The sequence below is a fragment of the Peromyscus leucopus genome, chromosome 1 (genome assembly GCF_004664715.2).
Source record: "Peromyscus leucopus breed LL Stock chromosome 1, UCI_PerLeu_2.1, whole genome shotgun sequence".
Lineage (NCBI taxonomy): Eukaryota > Metazoa > Chordata > Mammalia > Rodentia > Cricetidae > Peromyscus > Peromyscus leucopus.
In genome coordinates this window covers 60,215,283-60,238,584 of record NC_051063.1, presented here as the reverse complement: position 1 = coordinate 60,238,584, position 23,302 = coordinate 60,215,283, and the positions used below count along the sequence as shown (strand labels likewise).

The 23,302-nt window shown below is 50.7% G+C and overlaps 1 protein-coding gene across 7 annotated transcripts in view; it reads left to right on the top strand.

The window, feature by feature from the left end:
• Positions 1-23,302, top strand: part of Shank2 (SH3 and multiple ankyrin repeat domains 2) — a 471,427-nt gene that overhangs the window by 293,056 nt on the left and 155,069 nt on the right. For all 7 annotated transcript variants that reach the window (XM_037208746.1, XM_037208750.1, XM_037208747.1 and 4 more), the window contains one exon: positions 3,364-3,439. In XM_037208746.1, coding sequence (XP_037064641.1) covers positions 3,364-3,439 — 76 coding nt within the window. The remainder of the gene's footprint in view (positions 1-3,363; positions 3,440-23,302) is intronic.

The window sequence follows — 23,302 nt, the reverse complement described above, 5'->3', positions numbered from 1 at the left end:
TGCATGATGGGGCCTTTGGTTAGTTCAGCAAGCCCTGATGAATGGGGAAGCCATGGCTGGAACTGACTGCATAAATTTAGTGATGCTTAGAGGAGAAAGCCGTTCCACTTGTGGAACCAAAGTCTAAAATCAAGGGCTGTGTCTGGTGAAAAGCCCTCCCACTCCTGGGACTCTGCCTTACCCACAGGTGGCACAGGGTAGTGAGTGATGAGGCTGGGCAAGCTGCTAGCTCAGGTCTGCCTTTTTATTCTTAGGAAGCCACTTAGCATCTCATGAGGGCCCCACCCTCATGACCTCACGTAACTCTTATCTGCCCTAGACCGTAAGTCAGGAGGACAATTCAGAGAAACAAGGTAATGCCCTGTCCTGGAGTCCTGAGGACAGCACAGGATATGTCCCTGAGCCAGCCTTCAGGCAGAGAAGGAAAGTACTGGTTCTGGTGCTGATTTGAGCCTGGGTGACATGGAGTGGGCATGCGATTTGGTCTCGGTGATGGCATCCATCAAATCCACCCAGTCACCCCTCCCTCCCTGTGAACAGATGCTCACAGGTCATGCAGGCATGTTGGAATTCAGGCAGTGACAGTATGGGAGTCACTGGTGTAAACAGAGTGGTGGCCCGTTCACTGTCTTACGTCTGCAGTCCAGCATGTTCCCTCTTAGTCTGTCCTCTGTACACACAGGGTGTTCTAGTTGAATTCCGTTGCTGTGATGAAACTATTACCAAAAGCAACTGGCAGGGGGAGTATTTCATTTTAAATTTGCAGGTCACCATGCATCACTGAGGGAAATCAGGCAGGAACTCAAGGCAAAGACCAGGAGCCATGCTTCTTGCTATTCCATGCAGTGTTACCTCTGACCAGAGAACTCACTCACAGCCAAGGTATTGCAGCAGAAACCCTGGAGAAAGCTGCTTGCTTACTCACTCTCAGATTCATGCTCAGCCAGCTTTCTTATACAAACCAAGACCACCTGCCCAGGAAAAGGTGTTGCCCATGGTGGCCTGGGCCCTCCTACACCAATTAAGACAACCAAGACAAACCCTTACAGACATGTCCACAGACCAACCTGGTAAGGACGATTACTCAACTAAGGCTCTTGCAGATGATTCTAGACTGCGCCACATCGATGGTTAATGCTAAATCTGAGTGACAAATTTATATTCCTGACAACTTCACTTTGGGCCATCAGTTTACCGTTCAATAAGAGTGTGTTTCCTAAAACTTAAATTGCTTTTTTTTTTGTTTGTTTGTTTGCAAAATGCCATTGCTTTTGGCTTTCATTGTGAGGGGATGTTCTGACAGTTGTTGACACATTTTTGTTGATGGCTTCATGCTGTGTGGCTTCAATACTAGACCAAGTAGTGGCTGATCATAGATGTAATGTACACAGCCTGACATTTAAGCTACCAAGATGCCTTCAACTTTAACTTAAATAAGAGAGTGCCCCTGTGAGGGGGCCCACAGTCCAGAGCAGGCCTTCAAAGGATAACACTAGCACTGTAAAGGGGCCGAGTGGCCGCTGAGCTGTGTGTGCACCCCTAACTGGGTTTCCATGGTGGCATTTGACGGGGTACCCCAGTGGGGCCTGGTACACAGAAGCCCTTGGTGAGTGTCCGTGAAGAGAGCGGTGACAATGTCATGGCTGCAGGAGGTGTAGTAAGCAGGAGCCTTGGGTGCTCGTGACAGAGGAGCAGGTGGAGAGTGTGGAGACACAAGTGTGAGCCAGTCCTGGGACCCCTGCTGCCCTGCCTGTCGGTGAAGGGAGGCAACAGGAGCTGCTGGAACCAAGAAGCCCCAAAGTGCGACCCAGTGTGACAGAAGTTTGATTTTTCCCCCTCATGTAGCGTACAATGTATACTTCCGCCCACTGTGACACACAGAGGCCCAGGCTGTGTGTGTGTGTGTGTGTGTGTGTGTGTGTGTGTGTGTGTGTGTCTTCCTCAGTCACTCTCCACCTTATGTTTTGAGGCAAGGTCTCTCACTGACCCCGGAGCTTTCTAAGTAGGCCTGGCTGGCTAGTTAGTGAGAGCACCAGGGCTCACCCACCTCCCATGCCTCTGCAGGGTCTGCACATTCTTATGCCTGGCTTTTTACCCAGTGCTGGGAACAGATCTCAGTTTCTAATGCAGACATGTAGGTGCCAACTGAGCCTGGGGCCTCTGCATTCCATCTGTGGTTGCCCTACCCTCTGGGCTTGAGACTTGAACTGGCAGACAGTGAAAGAGAGGGACAGCAGAGGGGCCTAAGATCCCAGCATGGGATCACCCCACTCCTAAAGAAGAACTAATCATTCAGCCACAGCGCCCACCGGGGCAGCTGGGAAATGCAGTTCTAGCTCCTGCCTCAGGCATGCCTCCTTCCACCCCAGGAGGGGATTCCTCATTCTGTAAGAAATGGGTGGTTCCCCCCTGTAAGAAGTGGGGTGTTCCCACACACACACACTCTGTAAAAAGTAGGGTACTCTGTCTCTGCCTCTAAGCATGTAAAGACCCGAGACCTCTCTCAGAAACCTGCATTGGGAGGGGTGAATTAAAAAAAAAAAAAAATGTTGACCTTGGAATGAGAGAGGGAAGGGACTGGAAGGAGGCTCACCTGCTCAGGCTTTTTATTCAAGCTGTTTGCTCAGCTTTTCCCGAAGTTCCACAGGACCTGAGAAGGAGGCGGGGCGGGGAATCTTGTCTGGGAGGGGAATACCTTGAGGTTCACTGTGCGTTGTGCTGCTTCCAGCATTTGTATCTTCACAGTCGTCCCCCCCCCCCAGCCCTGTGCCATCTGCTAATCTAATTACAATAGTCGTATCATTTCCCACCGATCTTACATCTGAATCTGCTGAGTCAGGGAAGCCAGGCTTAATTAGAAGCGTTAATCATGTGTGCTTAGTTTAGTCTTTTTTTTTTTTTTTTAATGGAAAGCAACCACCGTCAGGATACTAATCCTGATCATGTCTCTCTAGGATAAGGCCACCATCAGAGATTCCTGAGAAGGCCAGAAGCCTGCCAGCCTGGGTAGCATCGTTTGGGCATGCAGGTCTAGCAGATTGCACATGAGGCGGCTGTCACCGTCCTGGCCGGAAGGCTCATGGCCCCTGCTCTGAAGAGTCTCACTTACCCCTTCATGTGCAGGCACAGGATTCCACTTGCATTTTAGAGGGAGCTCTTCGCTCTCTGGTCAGAACCAGGGTTCATAGCATCCTCACATTTTGCAGACTTGGGTCCCCAAATCATCCCCATCTCTCCAGGTGTGTCCTTATGCAGAGTGGATGTCATCCTGCCTGGGGCAAGTCAGGGAGATTCGGCCTTTTGCCCATTCAGTGGGTGGGCTGCCGTCTTTTTTGCTGAATAGTGTCTCTCTTCCCTCTGCAGAAACCCGTGCGGACCGCAGCAAGAAGCTCTTCCGGCATTACACAGTGGGTTCCTATGACAGCTTCGATGCCGCCAGGTAAGGCCCGCTTCTGCCTTCTGAGCAACTCCGGCCTGAGGAGTTCCTGCATGCCTGGGAGGGGGGGTGCCTTCTGTGCGGCTCTAGGACACCTTTGCTTCGTTGTCCCTGTGTCGCCTCTGCTGAGGTCGTGGTGGGCCACTGTTTTCAGAACCTGTCACAGACAGGGCCGGCATGCAACTGCCTGTGGAGGAGCCCCCGTGAGAGGGCAGCAGACTTTAAGGAGGAGGGAAGGATGGCATTGTTGAGAGAAAGCAATAGAGAAAGAGGGGCAGAGTTGGGGGCCGGAAGCACAGTGATGGCCATCCTCCCACAAGTACTTGGGCTATCCCGGCTCTGGGCTTCCACCTCACCTGTGTGTGTCCACATTCTTGTGGTGCCTCCTGCCAAGTGGAGTTTTGTTAAGGAAATCTTGCTCTTCTTAATGGGCAAGACCCCCAAGTAGGCAGATGTTCTAGGCTCACGGGGTTGGGAGTTTGTGGAAAGCTGTGTGTTTCGCACACAGTATGGCCACAGGGTACGTGATGAACTCTTCCCACAGAAACCATGCTTGGGCAACGACTGTTGCAAGAACTTCTGGGTCTCTGTGTCCTGTCTCCCTAAGTCTGGGTGGGGCCCGAACTGGGACAGTGGCTCCACCGGCAGGCCAAGGTTGACATATAGCTTTTCTGTTCAGGCCACTGTCCCTTTGCCTCAATCAGCTGCAATGGTTCTGAGCATCCTGGGTGCGACGTTATCTGGCCCTTTCTCTGTCACAAGCCACAGTTCCCTACACAGTTCTGATGCCACACTGAGACAGAGGTCTATGGGAATGCCTGGTCTTAGGCAGGTTCATCCTGGGTGTAGGGATCCGGGATGCATGTGTGACTTGGGAAGGGAAAAGTTGTACAGGTACATGGCTGTCCCCCACAAGGACTCTTCTACCCAGCCAACCATGAAGCCAAGAGGCTTAGAGGCGATCAGGTAGATCCCATCTGAGGAGGGCCATCTCAGGAGGATCCAGCACCCTGCACTACTCTAGGGGATCTAGTGGTCAGTTTTTACCTGTTCCCATAACTTCTGTCTCTTGTTGAGGGTCCTACTGAGACTGTTGTTGAGACAAGAGTCCCTGGTGTGTGCTTTGCCATTTTGAGGTGCCGAGTTCAGCCTGATTAGCACATTGACAAGAACCACCTCTGACTGGTTCTGAAACCTCTCTACTGCAAGGGAAGTGTCCCCCCTCACCCCGCCCCCAGCAGCCATTCCCATGGATCCCTCCACATGGCTATTGGCAGCCCTTTGTCTTCCGTCTGTGGCTCAACCCACTGGAGTTTCATGTAAACCAACTGTTCATACAGATGCTGGGGTTTTCCCTGTTGGTGGATGCTTGGGTGATATCCGCCATGATGAACGCTGCGCCGTGGGCAATCCTGTCTGAATGTGTTTTCAGTTCTCTGAGTGGTGTGCCGAGGAACACAGCTGCTGTCTGATTTGGTATTAACGCCGACCTGTCCTCGACCACTCTCAAAAACAAGATGGTCTGGGCTGGAGGTGGTAGCACTTGCCTGTAATCCCAGCATTCTGGAGGCTGAGACAGGGGGCTGATGAGTTCAGCGCCAGCCTGAGCTACTTAGTGAGACAGTCTCAACAGGAAAGAGGGGAAAGAAAGCCAACAGGAGTCCCATGCCCCGCCCCCCATCCCTCTCCATTGTCTCCAGCTCTTTTTATTGTTTGTCGCCATGGCTACTTGAAGGGCTGCCCAGGCACGGAGCAGCGGCCCCTGTGGGGGAAAAAAACCCTAAGATGTAAGGCGCCAAGCAGTGGCCACTCTCAGCTTGTGCCATTGATGGAGCGTGTCTGGGGCACAGAGCCATGCACAGGTGGTCCTGAGTGTGCACATCTATGGGGTGGCCATACAGGCACACTCTGCTCCTTAGGGCCACCTCCCCACAGAGCAGTGCTGGTACCTGAGGACAAGGTAGGGCTAGGGACAGGGCCCCACACCAGAGGCACATCACAAAACTAACATCAGGATCGGGCTCCGGTCAGCTGGCCGAAGCCCCGTGGATTCACATAGCAATCCAACCACGGGAGATTGGGACCAAACTGGGACCAACTAGCATCTTCTTGGCCAAGGGTAGAAGATTCTAGATTAACAGTTGGTTCAGACAAGCTGTGGGTATCCCTTGACCTGCTGTTTCAATAAAAGAAACAAGAATCACATCCATACTGTGTTCATCTGTCACCTCACCAGCACTAGCCACCATGCCCCGGTCACACCCTCTGCAGCCTTGTAAAGCAAGGTCACTCAGAAAAACACAGTAGAAAGACATGGAAACTGAGAAAGAGGCCAAGAGATGGAGTGAGTCCCCAGCTTCAGAAGCACTCAGCTGTGTGTGAGGCTGGATGCCTGGACCACCTGAGGTCAAGGTGGTTCTGCCCACAGTGGCCTGGGGTGAAGGGGCCTGTGAGGAGAAGCTTTGGTGAAGATAGAATCCTTGCTGCCCAAAGTGTCACTAGGAGGGAAAACACTGCTCCTGTGACTAACCAAAGACCATCAAACTTGCTCATACAGATGAAGGCAATGGGAAGGGAGCTGGCTTTGACCACAGAAGGGACCTGCAAGGCTGGTAGAACCAGGAGTTTGTGGGTGGAGAGACAGAATGGTATCCCGTGCATCAGAACTCCAACAGCCATGTGGGGAGCATGGGGGGGGGCATTAGAAGGACAGGCTAGCCATCACTCATTTGATTGAGCAGGCAGAAACCATCTGGGGGTGATGGGATGGGCAGCTGCAGTGCAGTGCTTTCATCAGCTCATTAGGAAGGGCCAAAAGCACAGCAGAAACCCAGCCACCACACCGCCCCACTGGCCAATTAGCCACTCTGGGCGGGGTGGCTGTGGTCTGTGCAAGCACCAACGGCTGAGACTGCCTTGCTGCAGATGCTAATGTAATTAAAGGAAATGGGATGGGAAGGGAGGCTTAATGGAGACATTTTCTGAATCAGTTGAGAGCTTTCTCCCCTTCCCACCCCTTCATGTGTCATGTTAGCCCAGAGGCTCAGCGCTGACGAGATGAACAGTTAAAACAAACCCAGGCATCAGTACGTGTGTCCAGTTACTCCACCTGATTCCTGCCTCAGGACTCTCCTCCACCTGCAGGGGGAACATGAGAGGGATTTAGAAATAGACACAGCAGTCAGAATCAGACAGCCGAGGTCCTGGGGCCACCCCTGTGCAGGACTTTGTAGGTATCAGAGGGTCAGTGTTAAAGGTACATCTCAACATGAGGTGACAGCTGCAAGTCCTCATTCCTCATTAATCAGGCCCCAGCCTCATTAGCATAGGACACCAAGAGGAGATCCCTGGGTGGGCAGAGGAACCTTAGAGGTTGTTATACACTTAACAGGTTCCATTCATCCACCCATTTTTCCTACCACCCATCCACTCATGTATTCGTCTGTACATACATACATATACACACACCTATTCATCCATCCACTATTCATGCAGCTATCTACCCACCTACTTGTCCATCAGTCTAATGACCTGTTTGTTCATCCATCCATCTACCCATATAAACCTGCATCTATCCATCCATCCATCCATCCATCCATCCATCCATCCATCCATCCATCTATTCATTCATCCATCTTCATTTCCATTCATCTATCCCTACATCCACTCACCCTTCCACTCTTCCATCCCTCTACCTATCTAACCATCCACTGAGTCATCATATTCTTCTACCTATGCACACATCCATAAATCCGTCCACCCATCATTCATCTACCTGTCCATCCATCTGACCATACCTTCATCTGCCCATCCATCATCCATCCACCCATCTACTACCCATCTATCCCTCTATCTACCCATCCATCAACTCACCCATTCATTCATCCATTTATTCCATCTCTCCAGCCCTTCATCAGTCCATCTTTCTATCCAACCATAACTAGTCATCATCCATCCACCCACCCAAATTCATCCCATCTACCCTACTTATCTCTCCATCTGTTTAACCAGTAGCTACCAAGACTTGTTGATTCTGAGAGTTAAAGATTATGAGGTCATGTGTGGGTTGATGGCTCAATGGATAAAACACTTGCCAGGTCATGTGAGGACTGGAGTTCTGATCCTCAGAATGCACGTTAAAAAAAAACAACAACAACAAAAAAAAAAACTCAACAGGCACCAGAGTTGCCTGTAATCCTAACACTCAGGAATGGAGATGGGATTCCCTACAATAAGATGGCTCATAGATTAGGTAAAGCTGGAGGACTCTGGGCTCATCAAGAGACCCTGCCCCAATAAATAAATTGAGGGAGGCATCCAATGTCAACTTTGAGCCTCCACGTGTACATGTACACATACACGTTCACCCACACATACATTCACCAACACACATATAAACATGCATATACATGCATACATACACATATAAATGCACACACACAAACAAAAAGATTTTGAGGTCAACAAGAGAAACAGTCTTAGATCTCCTGTAGATGGTGAAGGCAAACAATAAAGGCACTGAATACACCAGAGAGTTGCCCTGGGTGGTCAGTCAGTGACACTGAGCAGACCAGCATCCCTGACCCCCAGAGGCCAGAGCACACCCCAAGCTGTGTGAGGCCAGAGCAAATGTCCCTGAGGACAAACTTGAGGTGACTCCCAAAGGCTGAAGGGGAGCCAGCCATCTAAACAGGACTCAACAGCTGCAAAATCACAGAGGTGAATAGAGAATGCAAGATGGTGAGGAGCAAGGAACACACAGAGGATGATGGCCTAGGAGCCCCAGGCTTTGGGGGGTCATCATCACACTTAGTGGGGCGTACGACCTGACCTATAGGAGACAAAGCACAGGAAATAATGGAGACTGCCCTGTCACCTAGGCTGAGCACCAATTGTGTGCACTGGCAGAGGTGAGGACAGGGCAGGTGACATTGTAATGTACAGAGCCCTGGGTGTGAGGAGGGAGAGCAAGGTGGATCCACTATCCACCCTCTCTGAGGTTTGCCAGGGAGGCGTTGAGGAGGCAGTAGGTGGGCACCAGACCTGGGACTAGCTGGCAGCAAGGTCCTCGTGGTCCTCACCACATAGCCACAGCGGCACAGCCAGTGGCTAGCTTGCTTGGAAGGAGCACCTTCATGAATGCGTGCCAGGGCAAGCCACTTTCATAACCACTCCTCCCAAGGAAAACCAATTTCCTCCTGGAGATTGATCTAGGAGAGCGGCGGATTGCGCCTCTTCAACAGGTGACTACCTGCTACCCAGAGTTACTTATTTTCACGGCTTTCAAGTATCATTTGTACGTTTTTGAATTGGTAATAGAAAAGACTCACTTGGTAAAAGATTCAAAATGTTTAGGAGATAATAGGGTGCAAAGAACGGGTCCCTTCCCCCCTCCATCCCACCCAGCTCCGAAGTTCTTCCCAGACAGCATCTCCCTCGATGGATTCCTGAGGCTCTTTCTAGAGAAGGATTCTGTCTATATGATACTGTAAGAAACCTCTGTGTGGAGGGAGAGGTATGCTCTGTGTACACGTTCATGTGTGTGCACATGTGTGTGCAGGGGTTGGGGACACAAGCACATGTGTAGTCATTCATGTGGAAGCCAACAGTTGATGTTCAGAATCTTTGTCACCGTCCACCTTATTTTTAATTTTTTTAAAGATTTATTTTATTTAATTGTGTGTGTGTGTGTGTGTGTGTGTGTGTGTGTGTGTGTCCACCACTTGTATGTAGGCTTGTGGAAGCCAGAAGAGGGCACCAGAGTTCCCAGAGCTGGATTTACAGGTAGTTGTGACCCACCTGACAGAGGTGCTGGGAGTAGAACTCGGGTCCCCTGGAAGAAAGTGCTCTTAACCTCGGAGCCATCTCTCTAGCCCTGAGATTTATTTTCCTTTATTCATGTGTATGGGGGTATCTGGAAGTGTGGATATGCACATGTGTGTAAGTGCCCTCAGAGGCCAGAAGAGGGCATCAGGTGCCCTGGAGCTTGAGTTTCAGGTGGTTGTGAACCACTCAACTTGGGGACTGGGATCTGAACTCGGATCCCTCGCAAGTGCAGCATGTGCTTTTAACGCTTTGGTTCTCAACCTTCCTGCTGCTGTGACCCTTTAATACAGTTCCTCATGTTATGACCCCCCAACCATAAAATTATTTTCATTGCTACTTCATAACTGTAATTTTGCTACTATTTTGAATCATGATGTAAATATCAGATATGCAGGATGTTTGATACCCCACCCATAGGTTAAGAACCACTGTCTTGATGGCTGAACCATCTCTCCCGCCCCCACCTCCTTATTTTTTGCAGCAAGGTCTCTCACCAATCCAGGATTCACCAATTCAGTTATTGGATGGCCAGTGTGCTCCAGTGAACCTTGTGTATTTGTCTCCCAGCACCGAGATTATAGGCTTTGTATGTGTATGGGGGATCTGGGCTCAGGTCCTCATGGTTGTACGGCAAGTGTTGCCTGAGCCATCTTCCCACTCTCCACAAAGCCTTTTTAAAGTTCCCGAAAAAGTAAACAGCCCCACATTCTCTCTCTAGCTGAATCACTATGTGACCTTGGACAGCTCCCCTCCCTCTTCGAGTCTTCAGAGCTGCTGTCTGCAAGACAGAAACTCACCCAACCTGTTCCGTCTCCACTTCTGTTCATATTAAGAATGAATGAGAAAATATGTTGAGTGCTTGCAGGACCGAGAGGCATGTGCTACATAAATCCAGGGGGCTATGAGCTGTAAGTAGTGCCTGTGGGTAGCTGGCTTTCCTTCGGAACCCCCCACTTTGTGTCTAGAAGTAAATGGTAAGAAACAGCGATTGCCCTGTTCTTCTTCCACCATTATTTGGTATGAGTTGTTGACTGCCTCGGAGAGAGCCGAGACTGAGTATGGACACAGCAGATGCGGAAGGAATCGTCCTCAGTCTGCTCAGTTTACACCTGGGGCTGGTGGTTCATAGTGGAGCTTGCATAGCTGCTGCTTAGGGGCATTAGTTTGGGACTACAGAAGAGACTGTGTGCCTGAGTGACGTCATCGACATTGAGCGTCTTCCTCAGCCACTCTCATTTTCTTCTTTGAAGCACCGTCCCTCACTGAACCCGGAGCTCTCTGATTCAGCTAGACTGGCTGGCTAGGGAGCCCCAGGTCTCTGCTTCCTAGTGCTGAAGTTACAGTTATACACTGCCATGCCCAGCCTTTACGTGGGTGCTGGGAATCTGAACTCAGCTCCTCCGAGTACACAGTAAGCATCCCACCCGCTAAGCCAGTTCCACGGGTTGTGGGTTCACTCTTGGTGTCCTGTGTTTCTCTATTGGTGTTTTTCTGACGGTGTTTGGTGCTTTGGCAAATTTTTGCAACTGAGTGGAACGAGAGCCCCGAGGGCACCTATGAAGGGGAAGTTGGTACTGTCACCTGGCTGGCTCTTCTCTCATTCTCCCTGTGTGATACATATGAAGGGAATGGGTCTCCATGTGGACGAGCCATTTCCCCAGGGAACACATCTCAGTCTGCACCCGTCATGGTCTCCCTTCCAGCTACTGTATTATGGGGTCTCCATCCTAATGGACAACCTGGAAGGCCTGGGTGCTCCTCTCCCTCCATTTTCCCTCACTCAGTTCATAACAAGAGTTGGGAAGGTCCTGCTTCCTCCCCTTGCCATGTCACCCAGCTCTTCATAGCCTTTCCATCGTCCAGCTCCCCAGGGACCCTTCTGCTCCTCCATTCTCCATGGACTCTCAGCTCCCTCCCTTCAGAAATCCCAAGCCATATGTATAAGAACAGCAACCAGTCCACTGGGGCAAACCACACAGACAGGGCTGGAATGGAAAGCAACCCTCCCCTCCCCAGCCTCATCTGCAGGGCTCTGCCGCCCACCCAGCCATTGTATTGACTTTCCTTCCTTAGTCCATTCATGGCTAGCCCGACTTTACAGTAACCACACCTCACTTCTTCATTTCATCATGAAACTGCCCTGACTCCTGGCGAGAACCTGGCTGCATAGTTCTGTCTGCCCACAAGTCTGAAGAGCTGTTGCTATTTCTCCTAATTGTCTGCTTTCAGATAACACTCCAGACTCTTCTTTCACTTGATACTTTTTAAACAAAGACATAATTCAACCATGACCATAACAACAGCAAAAGGAAGGAAGGGGGTGTGGGGAGGGAGAGAAAGAAAGAGGAGGGAGGGAGAAGGACAACTAGAAACCACAGAAACACACAAATCACATAGGAAAGCCACAGTCCTAATAGTAAACATGGAATTACTTTCCTCTTTGCATTAACATTTATATTTCATTAATATAATATTTTGTTTTCATCATATTTAAATCTTTTAGTTTTTAGTTCAAAACCAGTGGAAAATGCTAACTGGGACAATATGCATGTTTGTGACCACACCAGGAGCAGGGCTCAGATTCCAGTTCCTCCTAGTCAGGAGAGGGGTCTTCCCGGAACCACAACCCAACAGACTCTTTGCCTTTCCTTCTTCCAATTGTTCGAAGTCAGCCCACATTTAAGTGACTTTTGAATGAAGTTTTGTTGTTTTGTTTTGTTTTTCCTGGACATTCTAGTTGCCTTGATTTCTCCTTTTGTAGCAGAAGAATTAGGTCTTTGTTAGCAAGGCGCTAAACATCCCTCCCGCCTGTGGTACGTCCGAAGAATGTGAGCCATTCCTAAGATGTTACACCCCAATCTGGACCCCAGTTCTCAGCACTCAGCTGCATTGTTTTGCAGTTTCTTATGAGATGAGTGAGTAGTTCCCTGGACATTGCCCTGGTTCTGATGGGCTACATCCTCTACAAACTTCAACACAAAGGACCTGAAGGGTAAGCACTCTGTCTGCAGTCTCTAGCTTTAAAATTCTGGGCTCAGGGTCATTTGGCCTCTGAACTGGAACTGTCCCACTTTATGGCATGATCCTCATTCCACTGTCTCTGCCCCTCTGTTCTCCTCCCTGGAAGTTTGTAGGAATGTCAGGGTTCCTTTGTCTCCTTAACTCTTGGTGCTTTAGTATGCTGACCTTAGCCTGACTCTCCTCAACATGTTGTTTACTGCCCCAAGTTCCCTCTGACTCAGGAACCTTGGACTCACTCATCTATCTATCTATCTATCTATCTATCTATCTATCTATCTATCTATCTATCTCTCTCTCTCTCTCTCTACACACACACACACACACACACACACACACACACACACACACACATCTTTCTGCATTTCCTCTGCATCACTTAAAATTATTCTATCCATCACTATTTCTCCAGGTGTTTTTTCCTCCTTATTCTGGGGAACTCCCCAGCTTCCTAGTTACCTGTGTAAATTGTCTAGATAGTCACTTTGTCATTGTCCAAGAGCTGTTCATTCCAGGGCAGGGTCAGCTTCTGACACTTCAAAAAAGTGTCGCTGGAAGCTTCTGAGAACAGACTGGACAGTGCCAGTGTTCAGTGTGGCCTCTGCATATGGCTGCCCTCTGGGCACAGCCTCGGGGGAATGTAGATTCTTTCTAGGCAAATGCCAGAACGAGCAATGGAAGAAACAAGAAATCATAAACAAAGACCAAGCTGGTTTCTCACACACTCCCACTAGGCATGTTTCAGGATCCAAATGAACATGGGTGTGTTCCAGCTTTGTTTCTGTTGCTGTGACTAAACACCCTGCCCAGAAGAAACTTGGAGTAGAAAAGGTTTATATCATATTACACGTTAGTCCATCCTTGAGAGAACTCAAGACAGGAACCTGGAGGCAGGCACTGAAGCAGGGGCCATGGAGGAATGCTGCTTACTGGCTTGCTATTCGTGGCTTACTCAGCTTGCTTTATATATGACCCAGGAAGACCCACCTCCCCAAGGTAACACTTCCGTAGTGGGCTGAGCCCTCCCATATCAATCATTAGTCAAGGAAATGCACCATAGACTTGCCCACAGGCCAATCCGATGGAGGCAGTCCTTCAGTTGAGGTTCCCCCTTGCCATAAGGTAACCATAGATGTGTGTCAAGTTGATAATAAAAACTGACCATCCCAGAGGGACTGTGTGTTTTGTCCTGGAATGAGCGCACAGAGGGCCAGGTGATGGGCAGGGGTAAAGAAGTGGGTTCCAGGAATGCCACATACAGCTGAGTCCTGCACAGAAGCGGCAGTGTGCCTGAGGAGAGGGGGAGCCGTGAACCCAGACTGGTTACTTAGGGGAACATGTTTATCCCCAGCCTCACCTCCCACCAGCCCTGTGACCCTGACAGAACACTCAGTCCTCTGCCTCAAGTGCTACTCTTCTGTCTCCATCACAGGGCATCGAGAGTCAGAACCCCTGTGTACACAAGAAGCTGGGTCACCCTATGAGCCCCTTGGGATGACCAGGGCCTGGCCTAGCCTCTTCCCTTTCCAGGACCTGATAGTTTGAACACTGGACAAAAAGAAAATTAAGGGAGGGAGGGTCTGTCCCATCTCCCAGTGCAGAGGAATGCTGTCCATCACGGGGGGTGGGGGGGGGTGCGGGAACGGCTTTGTCCCTGGCACCGACCAAGAAACAGAAGGGGATGCCCATGCTTGACGGCTGTTCCCTATTTCATTTGGTCAGGGACCCCATCGGGTAGGGCTGCCCACATTCAGGGAGGGTCTTCTCTCTTCAGTTAAGCCCCTCTAGAGGGGGCCAGAGATATGGTTCAGTGGATAGAATGCTTGCCTACCTCTCAGCAAGCTAGGGTTTGATCCTCAGGACCGCATACACTGTATGATGTAGCTCTTACCTGTAATCCTAGTACTCAAGAGGTGGAAGCAGGAGGATCAGGAGTGTCAGCTACAGAGAGAGTTGGAGACTTGCCTGAGCTAGAGGTCCTGTCGGGAAAAAAACAAACAAGCAAAAACAAGTAAACAAATAAACAAAAACAACAAAAGCTCTCTGGAAACTCCCTCGTGGACACACCCAGTGTGTGATCAACCTTCTAGCTGTGATCTCCCTCCTAGCAAGTTGATAATGGCGATGAGCCATTATGACCCCCCCCCCCAGCCCCTCCTGGTGTTGAGGACCTAATTTTAGGTTTCCTTTTTCAGAGCACATGAGGTGGTGGGAGGGATAGGAGCTCTGCTGGAGTCCAGCTTAAGGATCTGAAGCAGCAGAATGGCTTCTTGGGGGAGAGAAGGCAGGCCCCTTGTGCCTGGCCTGAGGACCGAGCTCAGAAACCACTCTTTGTGGGGCTTGGAACCACTGACTTCTGCCTTGGGGCTTTTCCCTATAGCTACTGAGTGTGTCCCATTGGGGCCTGGAGCAGAGAAGCCCAGGTGTTCGCTGGGGGATCGCTTGTGCTGTGGGATCCGGCTGGACAATCAAGCACTTCCGTCCAGGATGGATTCCGCCCTGGCATCCATCCCTGCAGGGAGGCGCCTGGCTCAACACTCTCAGGCCACATTTAGCACTTTTCCCAGGTGGCGAGTGGGTGTCCTGATGGGGGAGAGCAGGCAGATGGGTGGGGCGATGGAGAAGCCGCAGAGCAGTTGCTAGGGGAGGCTGGCATTCAGGCACACCTCCAGGCCACGCCCAGCAGAGCTGCCCTTGGCCCTCTGGTTATTGGAGAGGAGGGGCCAAGGTAGGCTGGCGCCACCATGAGCTTCCTGTCTCCCCACCTCCCTTACCTACACCAGCAGCAAAAGAAAGGTGTCAGCCCTGTTCTCCCTGGAATTTTCCATGGTTGCAGCTGCCGAAGGCATCCTCTGTCTGCTGAGGCCCGTGCTGTATGGGGTCCCCTGCCTCCCCTCCTTACAGCTGTCCTGAACTGCAGCATCTACCAGTTTCCATAGTGTGAGCACTCTGCCACTCCAGCCTCAAACTGCCGGTGTGTTTACTGGTCCTGAAGCTGAGGAAACATGCCCACAGCCAGCCCTGGCAAGCCGGCATGCTGCAGCACACCCCCGGTCAGCACTGTGTCCCTCTCTTGCCTCCACCATGGCAGGCCCTCAATTCAGGAACTGAGTGAGTGACAACAGAGTGATCTGTAAGCCTGATGGGGCCCAGCCTGGCAGTTCTGGTGCCAGAGCTCTCTTCCCTATTCTGACACAGACTCCCTGTGTGGGCCTCAGTTTCCCAACCTGTAAATGGCTATACTCTCCTCGTGTTCTTTTCCCATTGTGACTTGTTGGATATTTGGCCAGAAGCTACCATAACTGCTGGTCAGTGTTCACTGTAGGTGTACGTCACTGATGGTCTCCATGCAGATGCATGGCCAGTGCTCACTGCGTGAATGGATGTGGTCAGCATTTACCACTAATGGATGTGTCAAATGGTCTTCATGCAGCTGAGATGGCTCAGCAAGTATAAAGCGCTTGCCATGCAAGGATGAGAACCTGATTTGATCCCCAGAACCCATGTAAAGCCAGATGCAGAGACATGTATCTGTTACCTTAACACTTCTGTGGTGAGGTGAAAGACAGAGACAGGATTCCTGGGAGCTCACGGGCCAGCTAGCCTGCTGTATGTGGTGGTGGGAACGTTCTGTTAGAGAACGTCTCTCAAACAAAAAGAAAGGCAAAGGCTGACCGACACTGAGGTTTTCCACTGACCTCACATGTGTTCCACCACACAAGCTTCCCACCACACACACACACACACACACACACACACACACACACACACACACACACACCAGGAAAAGTGCTGGCATGAATGGGCATAAGAAGCAGCATCACGGATGAACATGTCATACCGTCGTTGTAAGTGGACAAGGCCAGTGGTCACCGTGAACATCCACAACTTTTGACCCTGAAGCAGGCCTATCAGGACTGGATTTCAGGGCCACAGAGGTGGCCCCAGAGCAGTCAAGGTGAGCAAGAATGCTCTGAGCCAGAATCCAGGCATGTGCAACCCATCCAGGTGCCAGCCAGCTAGAGGATGAGGCAGCCAGGCCTGCAGGTCTTCTCAAGACTGAGGTGGGCACCCAGAGGGCTCTCAGCAAATGTCTGTACTGATCCCCACCTTTGGCAAAATCCAGGTGCTCTGTCATCCTCTAGGCAATAGCAGCCTTTGGTGCCTGACTCAGGAGTAGGGGGAATGGGATCCATCTGATTCACCATTGCCTGGGCCAAGTACAGCAGCCAAGTGGCTGATCTCCATTTGCTTGTGTCCCCCACTCTGTATCAGTGCTGGCTCAACTTGTCTCCTTCCCTTATCACCTGGGATAGGGCCTGGCAGATGTTCAACCTCAGAAAAATGAGGAAGAAGGGGGATTAATGGACGAATGGTTGATAGATGGGTGGAAGGATGCAAGATGGATTGGTGGGTAGGTAGATGGATATATATTAGAGTGATGGATGGATGATGGATAGATGGATCGTGAATTTTGGATATTAGACAGATGGATTGATGATGAATCAATAAATGTTAGGTGGATGATGGATGATAGATGAATGGATAGATGGATGGGTGAATGGGTGTTAAATGAATCATAAAGACAGACAGACACAGACAGATATTAGATGGATGCATGTTAGATGATGGATGATGGATAGATAGATGATGGATGGAGGGAGGATGAATGGATGGGTGAATGGATGATGAATGGGTGGATGAATGAATGGATGGATAGGTAGCTGAATGATAGGTGGATGGATGGATGGATGGATGGATGGATGGATGGATGGATGGATGGATGGATGGATTGGTGGATAGATGGATGCACTGATGAGTGGTTAAGTGGGTAGGTAGGTGGATGACTTAGGATGAGGAAAGATGCCCAGGTGGGGCAGAATGCTGAGGGTCTTTCTAGGCAGAACTGTGCACCCTGTTGGCTCTTAGTAAATCCTCTTATGAGGAGTGTAAGGGACAGTGTGGCCCTGAGTAGGAAAAGATGAGGTACCCAATGCCAAGCATCAAACCATGCAAAGGGTTCAGTGCCCTCTAAGGAGATTCAGCTGACCCAGCCCCACACAGCTCTACTGCCCCATTCCCTCAAAGGCAACAGCAGGCACCTGGCTTCACTGCCAGAGTTAGAAAGCAGTTCAACATGGTCTGATCGGCAGGAGGGCTCAGCCAGGAGAGCCTGCTACTGTCTCTGAAATTTCCTCTTGGGGAGTTTGGGCTTGGTGGCCAGTCTGTCCATGCTCCCTGGCAGCCAGCCAGCTCAGCAGCACTTAACTCTTCAGGACACCTGCTGATAAAACCTGACTCTGCTAACCAAGGTCAACTCTGAGGCTGTCGTGGTGGCCAGAAGCCTGGCATAGCAGATGGCACTCGTGCCCCGGGTTCCCTGGCCTGGACTTGGCCCTAAGGAGGTGCAGTGTTTGTGGATGAGCAGGACTCAGTGACAAGCCAAAAGGCCAAGCCAGGGGAAAGCAGGGCTCTATTCTAGGCGGGCACCTGGGACAGGAGAGAGGAGAATTGTTAGGTAGACTTGGATCATGTCCCCTTGGGAGGCCTCGGGAGTGTGGATCCCTCTGGCACTGCCAGGCACCATGGCTAGGATTGAAGTCGAGCGTCCGTCAGGGACTGGGAAGGGTTGAGGACAGGACTGGCCTCAGTTTTGGTTGCTTCTTCCTGTACTATCATTCCCGTCCATCAGCTACAGGAGCTCAGGGCCTTGCTCAGCCCTCCTTAGAGCAGAGGTGGATGCATGGGCCCTTCATTCCTTAGATGAAGATGTGGAGGTACGGGATAGAAGGGCTGCAGCAGTTACAGAGACAGGATGGGACCTTGGCTCACTGGAAGGCTGGGTGGGGCATTTGTGCACCCTGCTTGGTACTTGGTCTCCAGCCCTCTGTGGTGAGTGATGGACAGGGTCCCTTCCCTTATCTGTGGCTTGTGCTGTCCTGGTATGAGAAGAGTGACATATAGGGCCAGCCTCCCTCAGCAAAAAGTGAGTCTTAAACATTCATGGTTTGTGGTTCTGGGGGCATTTCCCATTTTTCAAGTGCAGTGAGTGGCTAGGTTCAGGAGGCCGTGACAACATCTGTGAAAAGAGAACAGATACCAGAGAGCCTTAGCCACCCTTCTCTTTCATCAACCCACCCATCCATTTGTCCATCCACCCATCAACCCACTCATTTATTCTCTGTCCATCCATCTTATCCATCCATCATCAATCCATCCATCTATTCATATTTTCATTCATCATTAACATATCCATTCTTTCATCTATCCACTTATCTGTCTATCTACCCATCTATCTATTCATTTATCCATCTAGGTATCCATCCATCTATCCATCCATCCATTCAAAAATTCACTTACTGGAGCTGGAGAGATGAGCTCAGCAGTTAAGAGCATTTGCTATTCTTGCACAGGATCCGGGTTCAATTCCCAGCACCCTCATCAGATGGTTCACAGTGCCTGTACCTTCATTTCCAGGGGATCTGACACCCTCTTATGACCTCCAAAGGCACTTGGATGTACATGGTACCCATCCACACAAGCAGGAAAACACATAAACATATAAACATTAAAACATTTAAATGCATGCACTTGTGCATAGCTGTATACCACATAGCCAGCACATATGGTCAGCTGAACAGTGGCCTCCAAAGATGTCTATATCAAAATTCTGTCTGTCTACTTATAAGGCAAAAAGAGGGCTTGGCAGATTTGGTGATGATAAGGCTATTGCAATAAGGGATGATCCTGGGGTACCTGGGAAATGCCTAGGTGCCATCTCATGTCTTCCTTCTAAGAGGACAGAGCTAGAGGAGGCCCTGTGACCACATAGGCAGGAACTGTACCTCTAGTGACATCTTTAGCCACTAGAAGCTGGAGAAAGCCAACAGACCCTCACCCAGAACCTCCTTAGAAAGTGTACCCTGTGCTACCTTGATCCCTTCCAGTGACAACTGGGGACACACTCTCAGCCTTGAGCTCTGTGATGAAACAGACTTCTGCTGATTGGAGCTACCAAGCCTGTTGCTGTTTGTCACAGCAGCTGCAGGGGACTCATACTGTCTGGGTTGGAGACTTGCAAAGGTCTTTGTATAGGCAGGAAGACGCACCATCCGTGAAGGACATGGACAGTGGTGAGATCTGAGAAGAAGAGCTGCAGGTGGGGAGGGAGGGTGGGTAGACAGTGGGTTGCCAGATTACATGGAGATATCACTGCAGGTCTTTCTAGAAGGGATGAACTGAGAAAAGGTAGAGGGGGAGGAAGTGAGGGGTAAAAAACAGAAGACATCTCTGTCAGATCCCGAGTCACATGAGAGCCTGGACAGGAAGCCATCTAGGAGGCTGAGATCAGCATGGAGCTGTCCCCTCAGAGGTGGCTTGGGGGGACATGGCTCAGAGGATGACCAACCCTTTCGTTTGTATCTCAGCTTTGTTCTTCTCCAGTTGACCCATCATGTACACGTTCTCCTACCTTCTGTGCCTCAGTTTCTCCCCACTGCAAGGAGTCCTGATTCTAGTCATGAGTGAGGGCACAAAGCCCACAGCATTCACCTCCATGTCACTGTCCCCTGTCCTTCCAATGTCCCCCTGTGAGGTGAGGTTCCCATAGATCTGTCATTCCCTCTTCCTCTTCTGATAGCCTCTCCTGGAGCATGTCTGAGTGTGTGCCCAGTGATGCTGGCCCATCTGCAGGGATGAAGGCTCAGGCTTCACGACTGGTCTCATGGCTAGGAGCAAACGGGAACTTCTGCTTGCCTGGCTCTGCCCGTGGTCATACACATTTTAAGAAAAAAGAAATGGCATATTGGCTGTGAGGAACCTTTGAAAACCTGCGCTCATACAGCTCATGGACATTGTCATCGCTCAGCAGGACCTGGATCCTCATGATTCATGGCTCCCCGCTGCCCTTCCTCTCTTGAGATGGCGTGTTCTCTGTTAGAGGCCCTCTCTAACTGGGTGGGCCCAGAGCACAGTGTCTGCTCTGCACACTCAACATCCTGAGTACAGCCGTTTGGGCTCGGGGGGCTGCAGGAACAAGTACCATGGATGAGCAGCTTAAAGAGGTAGAAGCATGGTCTCCCACACTCAGAAGGATGAGCCCCAAATATACGTGGGCACAAGGCTGTTCCCTTTGCAGACCCTGAAGGAGAGTCACTCAGATCTTCCTCCTCCCTTGGTGGCTCCATGCCAATGACTTGTGACTGCACACACACACACACACACACACACACACCCGTCCCCAGAACTTCTCTGTGTGTCTCTGTGTCCCTTTCTGCCTCCTATAAGAACACTTGCGGGGCTGGAGAGATGCTCAGCAGTTAAGAGCACTGACTGCTCTTCCAAAAGACACAGGTTCAATCCCCAGCACCCACAGCAGCTCACAACTGTCTGTAAGTCCAAGATCTGACACCTTCACATAGACATACATGCAGGCAAAAAGCATCAATTCAAATAAAATTAAAAATAAATTATTTAAAAAAAAAAAAAAAAAGAACACTTGCATTGAATTCAGGGTACCCCTGGGTTCAAGCTAGTCTCATTTCTGGGCTTAGTGACTTCTTTTTAATTTTCTTACTCTTAATTTATCTATCTATTTATTTATTTAGTGTGTGTGTGTGTGTGTGTGTGTGTGTGTGTGTGTGTGCATGCACACACACATGTGGAGGTCACCTGTGGGATTTGGTCCTCTTCTTCCACCATGCAGGTCCCAGCAATTTAACTCAGGTCACTAGGCTTGAGGCAAGTGTCTTTATATGATGAACCATCTCACTATCCCATAACATCTTTTATTTATTTATTTATTTATTTATTTATTTATTATTAATATTTATTTATGTGTTTGTTTATTTATTTATTTCTGTATGAGTGTTTACCCACCCTTATTTTATGTACCATGTGCATGTAGTACCTACTGAGGCCAGAGGAGGGCATCAGATCCTCTGGAACTAGAGTTTAGATGTTTGTGAGTTGTGTGGGTGCTGAGAACAGCTCTTAACTGCTGAGCCATCTCTCCAGCCCTAACCCCATGTCATCTTAATGATATCTGCAAAAACTCAGTTACCAGGCCAGTCATACACTGCGGTTCTGGGTGGACATGAGTTTGACACAGTCCATTCTCGGTCATTGGTCATGTGTCTTCCCTGGGAACACAGCCCCCCCGCCCCCCCCGCCGCCACAGCATCCTTGACTGACAGCCGCCTGTGCCACCCCCCACTTTCCTAGACCTTTCTCTCTGTGTCCCTTGCGGAAGCCCTGTACCATGATCCTGGGGGCCAGGCTGAGCAGTGTGCCGTGACAGAATTCACACTGAGGCCGTGATCGTGGGAGCAGATGCCATAGGTACTGACAGAGTATCCAGGTACCTGAGGAAGGGGCATGTCCCCAGAGCTGTCATCCAGCAGTGGTGTTATCAGGTGGGTGTGGTGCCCTTACCCACCCTCAAGGACAGAAGGGGCTGCTTGGTCCAGTGGATACCACTTGTCCATCTTCACAGACTGGTCTGTGGACCCGCAGCCCCGTCAGAACCCTCTACTTTGGCTCCCCACATTCCATGTGTCCTCAAAGATGGGTACTCAGAAATATGAGGTGCTGCCTCCCACTGACCTGCTTCTAGGCCTGGATGGCACCATCCATACATGAAAACATGGATGTCTTCCATGTATCTGAGCTGCAGTGTCAAGGCCTGGCACTACCCACTGCCCACTATCTGGGGTGCCCTGTTTCAAGGAGAGACAACTCTGGGGTCCACTGTGGAGAGAAGCTTTAGGCAGCTGGGTTGTTGTGAGCGTGGGGGGATGGGTGATGCGGGTGTTTTCTGTCCACCTTGCGTGGACAAAATGGTACGGGCACCTGGTGTTCTCCACAGTGTGGGTAGGCAGGACAGGGAGAAGGAGGGGACGTGGGTAAGTGAGCTCTGACATGCATTTTGGAAGTCTGTTCTGATAAACCAGGACACGCTAAGCTGCTCAGCTCTGTGAATGAGTGTGCTGACTTTGGAGGTGCGTTTGTTCCTTTTCTCGTCTCTGTAGCCAAACACTGGACAAGGAACAGCTGAGGGAGGAGGGGTCTGTTGGGGCTCGCTGCTTTGGGGGTCTGGTCCATCGTGGAGGGGAAGCATGGGAAAGATGTGGGCCGTGCTCTTCAGGCCGTGGTGGGGACAGAGTGGCTCTCACTGTGGCTGCACGAGCAGGAGGCTGCCTGCTCACATCTGGGCAGATCAGGGAGAGAAAGGAGAATCCTGGCGCTTAGCTGGTGCTTCCTGCTTCTCCCTTTATCCAGTCCTGGGCCCTTCTGCCCTATCTACCCTCTCTGCACATCCCCTCAGTCAACCCCAGAGACGTGTCTCCTTGATGATTACAAATCCAGGCTAGTGCACCACAAGGATGAAGAGGGAGGAAGTGGGCAGGGAGCAGCTGAATGGGAAGAATTTGCCCCCACTTTGCCTCCACACAACCAGGCTGGAGCTACTGAGTGCCCAGGGTCATGGAGGGGGGGGGAAACTGCAGCTAGAAGAGCACTCAGCCCGAGCAGACAAGACCTCAGCGGGGCATCATGGGAACACAAGGAGCAGAGGGGAGGGAAAGGCCAGCACAGGTCTAAAGGATAATCAGAAGTGGGGACAAAATTCGGAAAACTTAGAGAACAGGGAAGAAATGAAGAAAAGAAACTACTGGAGCCAGGGACCAGGGGCCGGGGGTCAGGGTCCAGGGGTCAGGGGCCAGGGGTCAGGAGCCAGGGATCAGGGTCTAGGGTAGCCTCATACCTGCGGCCTGCCAGAGAGCTTGCCTACACCTTGAGGGATCAAACAACACACTGAACTGGAAGCAATGACTAGATGCCAGGGTCAGGAGGGAAGCAACTAGAAGAAGGGGGTGGGGGGAGGCCTGGAGCCTCCTGCACAGACAAGGACCTGAGGCAAACAACTCTCCCTTTGAGGGCCTGACAGGGGTCTGGGAACATCCGCAGTGTCTGGGGACAGTCACCTTAGTGGACAAGTTGGAATAAATACCCCTAGTCTGAGGT